This window comes from Phocoena sinus, chromosome 10 (genome assembly GCF_008692025.1).
Source record: "Phocoena sinus isolate mPhoSin1 chromosome 10, mPhoSin1.pri, whole genome shotgun sequence".
Taxonomy (NCBI): Eukaryota; Metazoa; Chordata; class Mammalia; order Artiodactyla; family Phocoenidae; genus Phocoena; species Phocoena sinus.
In genome coordinates, this window is record NC_045772.1 from 9,901,108 (window position 1) to 9,909,226 (window position 8,119).

An 8,119-nucleotide genomic window follows, 5' to 3' on the forward strand; every position below is an offset into this window, starting at 1 on the left:
AGGAAAAGTACAGCATGTGATAGGGATGTTCTTCTTTCTTTCTGCCAGTTTTTTTTTCAGGTTTCAGTTTAAACACTGCTTCTTCAAGGAACCTTTCCCTGACCCTTACATTCTAAGCTAATACTCTATATTACACCTTTTATTCTTTCACAGTACTTTACTTATTTAATTACCAGTTATAAGCTTAGATTTTACCAGCAACAAACCTAAAGCGATTTGAATTGGGGAGGCATTACCCACCCCTTCCTGAGCGTTGCTGCTGACCCTTCTCTGTGGACCTCCCCCATTTTTGCCCATCTGAGGGATTGGCAGGGGAGGGTACCCCCACCTTCCCTGCAGCTGTTCCTCAGGAGTCATGACTTTGACTGGGTCTAGAAAGGTTGAGCTGGAAGGGGTGGCCCCTGGTCACTTTCTGAGCACATGTCTCAGAGACCTGGGGCTGGTGGGAGTGCTGCTGGAGCTGGATTTCAACACATGGGGTGCTGCTGGGCCAGCTGGTAGGGTTGCTGGGCTCCAGGCCTCTAGCTCCAGCTCTTGCAGACCTAGGCCCCTCTCTGACCCGAGAAAGCTCCTCGGGCCCTTGAAGCTGATAAACCAAGAGAGTAAGGAAACATTCTTTAGAGTGAGAAAGGTAATGTTTCGGCCACTTAGAGATAAACTGCAAAACTAGAGCCTGGCATGGGGCTGGGGCTAAAGATTTTTCTCGAACTTTTCAAGATTTGCAAGTATGCAGCTTGGAAGGAGGCTGGTGGTTTTACTGTTAAAAAAGCAATAACGTGGCTTTTCCTGTAAGGCTTGCATGATACTTCTTACCCCTGTCCTGTCTCCCCCTGCAAAGATGGTGCTGGAATGTTCTGGAAGGTCATGTCAACTTCAGCTTTCCTGTGGAAACTGAAGCCATTGGGGTTTTCTGTCCAAATTCAAAAGGAGTCATACGTGTGTGTGTGTGTATGTATATGCATATATGTAGATGTACATATATACACTCATTTTATATACATGTATGTACATGCAAGTATTATAATATATATATACATGTGCAAATATATGAATAAACTTTGACAACATAATTGATGTACATGGTAAAAAATAAATAAATAAAATCAAACAGTACAAAAAAAAGAGTTATAAGCTTAATAAGTTTTTACAGAGAAACCTATTACATATCAGCTGTTCTAGATTCTGGGGACAGAGCAGTGAACAAAACAAAAAGACAAGGCCCTGCCCTCATGGAGCTTACATTCCATTAGTAATGATTTATGTAACATATGTCATCCCCACTAGATAGTAAATACCCTGAGGACAGAAATACTATTCTCTTGCTTACCACTGTATTCTTAGTTCCTCGGACATAATAGATGTATTTGTGACTGACTGATTAGCCAATCCTGGCAACAAGGTAAAGATTTGTAATAACTCTTTACCCTAGGGAAGGAAAAATCAGCCAAAAAGGAATCAGATGAGCTCTGTATCTGGTTTTGACTATGAATCACAGTACTTACTATGTATTGTCATTGAAAAATATTAAGTAATCAGTTCCCCCCCTATCTGGTTTTTATTCAGACCATTTTGCTTTTCATCATCAGTCCCTGTAGAAGACTGTGATACACATATGCAAGTGCTATGCTTTGTAGAGCTTCAGCAATCTCTAGAAATTTGTTACAAATGTTCTTTGTTGAATTAAGTAGATAGTAGGATTGTTCCATAATTTTACTAAAATTTCTTGGTCTATATCTTGGACAGATTGCTGTGCTTAGAACTTTCTCAAACATTTTTCACTCTGAATTGTAATCATCTGATTACATGTACATCTCCCTCACTACAGGGACTGAGTCTGGTTCACTAATGTCCCCAGCACCTAGCTTGGTCCTTGGCACATAGTAAGAGCTCAATAACTATTTGTTGAATTAATAAATGAATGAATTCCATCTACATGTTCAATCATTTGTATATTTAATCAAGTCCTCCAAACTTTTAGGAACAAATAACCTCTGCAGTTTTTACAGTCCTAAGAGAACCCTAGGGTTCTGCAGTCTCAACAAAGGATAATTAAAATGATCATAGAAGTTAGTCATGTCAACTTTTCATAAATCTGAATAAAAATAGCAAAACTAGATCAGAACTTAAAACGTGAAGACTTAATTTGCTGTGCATCTTTTTTTTTTTTTTTTTTTTTTTTTGCGGTACGCGGGCCTCTCACTGCTGCGGCCTTTCCCGCTGCGGAGTACAAGGCCCCGGACACGCAGGCCCAGCGGCCATGGCTCACGGGCCCAGCCACTCTGCGGCATGTGGGATCCTCCCGGACCGGGGCACGAACCCACGTCCCCCGCATCGGCAGGCGGACTCTCAACCACTGCGCCACCAGGGAAGCCCTGCTGTGCATCTTGTACTGCCTGCCTTCTTTCTGGTCTCTAAAGATTTCTCACAAAGAATTCTCCTTGACTTTAGAAAAAACTTTTTGGTAGAGAAGATCCTGATGCTAAAAATGATAGCTGACACTTACTGAGTGGCTGCTATGTGCTAGGCCTGTGCCAAGTGCTTTATTTATTTACTTTTTCATTGTTTTTAAGGACAACCTTAAGAGATAGAGATTATTATCCCCATTTACACATGAGGAAACCAAGGCCCCAAGTAGTTAGGTAACCACTGCCCCTCTACAGTCTATTTTAAACACAGAAGCCAGAATGATCCTTTGTAACACCAAGTCAGAGCATATCTATCCTCTCTTTAAAACACTCCTATGGGGCTTCCCTGGTGGCGCAGTGGTTGAGAGTCCGCGTGCCGATGCAGGGGACACGGGTTCGTGCCCCGGTCCGGGAAGATCCCACATGCCGCAGAGCGGCTAGGCCCGTGAGCCACGGCCGCTGAGCCTGCGTGTCCGGAGCCTGTGCTCCGCAACGGAAAAGGCCATAACAGTGAGAGGCCCGCGTACCGCAAAACAAAACAAAACAAAACAAAACACTCCTATGACTCCCCATCTTAACTCAGAATAAAAGCCCATGTCTCTACACTGGTTTACAGAGCACTACATGAATGGCCCTATTCTTATTCCTCCTGTTTTCCCCCTTGCTCACCATGCTTCAACTTCAGTGGGCACCTTGATATTCCAGAAACATGCCAGTCACACTCCTCCCTTAGGGCCTCGCCTCTGTGATTATTGCTCTCCCTGCCTAGAATAAGCTTCCCCCACATAGCCCTCTCTCTGGCTCTCTCCCTCACCTCCTTCAAGTCTTTGATCAAATGTTACCTTCTCAACAAAATGCCTATCTTGATCTCCCTATTTAAAATTGCAGCTAGCCTTGTCCCAGTTTCCATACTTCCAATCTCCCTTATCCAGCTCTATTTTTTTCTTTCCCTATAACACTTATTTTCTAACATATCACATATTTATTTATTTATTATGTCCATTATTTATTGTCTGTCTGTCCTTCCCCCAAATATAAGTTCCACAAGGCCAGAGATCTTTGTCTATTTATTTCACATACGGATCTCAAGTGCCTACAACAGGGATATAGGAAGTGCTCAGTAAATTTTTTTTCTTTTTTCTTTTTTTTCAATTTTTGGCTGCATTGGGTCTTCGTTGCTGCACGCGGGCTTTCTCTAGTTGCAGCAAGCAGGGGCTACTCTTCGTCGCGATGTGCATTGCAACGGCTTCATTGCGGTGGCTTCTCTTGTTGCAGAGCATGGGTTCTAGGCACACGAGCTTCAGTAGTTGCAGCACGTGGGCTCAGTATTTGTGGCACGCAGGTCCTAGAGTGCATGGGCTTCAGTAGTTGTGGCGTGCGGGCTCTAGAGCACAGGCTCAGTAGTTGGGGCGCACAGGCTTAGTTGCTTCTTGGCATGTGGGACCTTCCTGGACCAGGGTTCAAACACTTCCCTGCATTGGCAGGCAGAGTCTTAACCACTGCGCCACCAGGGAAGTCCCAGTAAATATTTTCTTAATGAGTAGGTGAATGGACTTGCCCCACATCACAAAACCAATAAGTAATGGAACCAGGATTAGAATCTATGCTGTCTGAATCTGGGGTCTACACTTTTAACCACTACACTATTTCTTAGTTTATTAAGGATTCTCTATTCAGGGTAGTAATAGCTAGTCTGCTATAGCTACTCCCATGGCTTCAACTACTACCTTATACAGATGTAAGAGAAAGACATTTCTTGTTAAAACAGAATTCCCCAAGAATTGAGCAGAAAAGGGTTCTCATAATTCCCAGGAATACAGGAGTGACTACAAAAGGGAACCTAGCCTTTTTCCTTGAATAGCCTATAGTTACTGCTTCTGTAAGTAACTATAACTGGCCCTCAAGTGTATATTTTCTCTCTTTAAAACTTTGAGTGAATAAAAACCCCATTTATTTTATTCTACTTAGCATATCTGAGATCAGTGAACATTAAAACTCTACTGAATTCAAAGGAAAATCAAATTTTAAACAATTACAAAAAATGAAAAGGCGTACAAATGGTCAAGTTTCTAAAGTCATTGTTTTTTATTCTGTTTCAAAACCAAAACAAACAAACAAGCAAAAATCCCTGGTTCAACTTAGCAGATACTTTGCTTGGCTTCCCTCTTTTTCAACTCCTTGTCTTCCTGCCATTTTTAAGTGACTGACTATTTTCCATCAAAGTCAAAAAGTTATTTTCTAATTCCACTCACGCCTTCTTATTCTTCAACTCCAACTTCAGTCTAGCAAGACCTACTTTATCTATAGCTCATGTTCTATCCTCCAGGGAGATCCTTCTGCTCTTTCTTAAGGGAAGTAACCTTACCCATGGTGTGCTCAAAGTATACTAGCTAATCTGCACCCTCCAAACAAAACAAAACAACCAAACAAACAAAATGAAAAAACAAAAACCAATTTTGCTTGACAATATAGCCTACTGATTAAGATCATGAGCTTTGGAATCAAATACCTTAGTCTCTAATCCTGGCATCTTCAATTCCCAGCACTGTGACCTTGATCAAATTACTTCTCTGAACCTCAGTCTTCTCATCTATAAAATGTGGATAATAATACATACCCAACAGAGTAATCATAAAGTTTAAATGAAATAATATAAGGGAGACTGACACATAATAGTTAGTAAATACTTAATAAATGGAAGCTATTAATATTACCGTACAGTCACCATAACCTGAATATAATAACAGCACAAAGTAGCAGTAGGCTCTTTCTCTCATGGTCAGTGATTTTCAGATTCCTATTTTTAGTCTAACATTTTATTCAAGTGTTAGATATTCATTTCCAACTACTTGCAGACCTCCTCTACATCAATGCCCCACAGGTATCTCAAGCTCAACATATCTAAACCTAACTTCTTATTCTTCCTCTCTTTCTTATACACAAAACAAGCTTCTCTATTCCTACCCTTTTGTTCATGCTAGAAATGGAATACCCCCATTTCTGTCTCAAAGGCTTCTGTGAAGTCCTCTATTATCTATGAAATCTTTCCTGATCAACCTAGCCTGCATAACTTCTTTCCTTAGAGTTCTATAACATATACTGACTTTATGGAACTTAGCTTACTTTGCATATTTGTTATGTCATAGTTCACCTTTTAGGCTTCTTGAGAGTAAAGACTCTGTCTCATTTTTGTAAATTCTGTGGGGTCTAGTACATGCTAAAGTATGATTTTCAAAGAGTTAAAAACATCACTTTCTGCAAATAAGCATAAAATGGATGTGTCAAAGATTTTATTCAACTCCTTAATTAATGAGGAAACCACTGATTCAAAGGATAATTTGAGGAACAGAGATTTATATAGTTGGTCAAAGCAATGCTGAAATAAATTTGCTAATAGATACAAAACTGGTTAATATCCTACCAAGCAATAAATTGTAACATTTGAAGTTGTCTTTTCTACTGGAGAGAAATCAATTGTTTCTCTACACAATGAAATTAATTTCCATTGCTGTAGACTGGCATCATGAGAATAATCTGCATTGTTATCAGTTTTCGACAAATTAATCTCTACTCCTATAGAGCTGTAGAATAAATTAAAAGGTAAAATTTAAAAGAGCATGAAATCATGACTCGTACAAGTATAAAATGTCAAAGATTTTATTTAACTCATTACCTCATGCAGGAACCAATAAGATTTTATAACCAGATCAAAGGAAAAATCAAATTACCACACATATGTAGTCAAACAAGTAATGCTGAAATGAATTACAAATTGATAAAAAATGTGTCAATATCCATAAGACAATTATCAATTGCATTCCTCCTCACACAATTTACATTTCTATGAACCAGGATAATTTGTATGACTCATAGTTTTCTACAGCTCATGGAGTTGTAAAACAGCTCAAAGACAATGAAAGCCACGGAGTCCTCATAGATTTGGATAACCTCGAAGGATGTGTTAGGCAACCTATTTTTTCGCTGAAGGTACTCAGTTATCTTTTAGTTCATTTCAAAGTCTTTCATGGTTTTTGCCTACATTAGTCTAGTCAATGGAAATGTGCACACCCAATTAAAACTTTTTATTGAGGCATTTGATTTATGACACCTGTGTCCCTGCATTGGCAGGCAGATTCTTAACCACTGCGCCACTAGGGAAGTCCTATTTGTAGACTTTTTAATGATGGCCATTCTGACCAGTGTGAGTTAATACCTCATTGTAGTTTTGATTTGCATTTCTCTAATAATTAGCAATGATGAGCATCTTTTCATGTGCCTATTGGCCATCTGTATGTCTTCTTTGGAGAAATGTCTATTTAGGTCTTCTGCCCATTTTTCGATTGGGTTGTTTTTTTGTTGTTGAGTTGCATGAGGTACATACCCATTTAGAATCAGATAAGCCTCTAAGGGTCTGCTGCACAATACCTGACAGTGCACTGTAAGAACACACAGTTATCCCTTTTTGCCTATTTCCAAGTGTGGGGTAGTTTTTCTTGATGTTTAGAACCTTACATATAGAAGTTGTTCAATAAATGTTTGTGATGGTTGATAACACTTGTAGGAAAATTCTGTAGTCCACATTTAGCTGTACCAACTCACATGTCTCTGGAGACTCAGACTAATAGGAATGTGATGCTGTGACATGAATATAGTATTTATAGAAATAGAGCTTTTTATAAACTTCTGTTCCTTTGTATTCTGTTAGCCCCGAGATGCCTGAAAATGAAGCCACCTTCGCAATAACTGCTGGAGGAATTGGGGATGCCAAGGAGTAGGTGGCGAATTGATGCAAATTGCTTCTTAGTGCTTATTAGGAGCTGAAGAAATGGAAAAGCAGTCTCAAATTTCAGATCTTGAAGTAACAGTCTGTTTTTTTTCATGTGTTATTAAAGGAAAGTCAGCAAAAGAGAATTAAATCATATTTATCTTAAAGGTGTCTGATTTACAATAACTACACACTGTATGTCGGTTCAGGAATATAAATATGTACATGAATGAATAAACCTTTTGAAAAATAGTTGGGGAAGGGGTACCTCACTTTAGCTTCCCAAAGTGAGCCACTAAGCAGATGGCAAGTCTAAGAGCTCAGAAATGTCTCCTCCTCCTAACAGCTGCCCCCCAAACACTTACAGAAGTGAATACACTTCCAAATGAGGGAGACATTTAAGGGAAGAATGTTTACAGGACACACAAAAGAGCTTTTTTATTTATGATATCAAACTATATATTCATATTTATAGCAACAGAAAAGAAACATTAAATTAAGCTAAATTTTAAATCATTTGACTTTTTGACAAGTTGAAATTACCTTTTAAAAATGTACTTCTGGGGCTTCCCTGGTGGCGCAGTGGTTGGGAGTCCGCCTGCCGATGCAGGGGACGCAGGTTGGTGCCCGCGTCCAGGAGAATCCCGCATGCCGCGGAGCGGCTGGGCCCGTGAGCTGTGGTCGCTGAGCCTGCGCGTCCGGAGCCTGTGCTCCGCGACGGGAGAGGCCACGGCAGTGAGAGGCCCGCGTACCGCAAAAAAAAAAATTAAAAAATAAAATAAAAATGTACTTCTGATACATACATATTTTACTGGGAAGATAAAAAGGAAGGTAATTAGGAACTTTATAATTTTGGGTTGTCAAGATAGCATGACTTTTTGGGCCTCTCACTGCCGTGGCCTCTCCCTTTGCGGAGCACAGGCTCCGGACGTGCAGGCTCAGTGGCCAT

General features: G+C 40.0%; 1 protein-coding gene across 1 annotated transcript in view; it reads left to right on the forward strand.

Moving 5' to 3' along the window:
- Positions 1–7,404, forward strand: part of DMC1 (DNA meiotic recombinase 1) — a 46,128-nt gene extending 38,724 nt beyond the window's left edge. The window contains exon 14 of the mRNA XM_032645596.1: positions 7,111–7,404. Within this exon, the coding sequence (XP_032501487.1) occupies positions 7,111–7,180 (70 nt within the window). The 3' untranslated portion in view covers positions 7,181–7,404. The remainder of the gene's footprint in view (positions 1–7,110) is intronic.
- Positions 7,405–8,119: the final 715 nt, after the last annotated feature.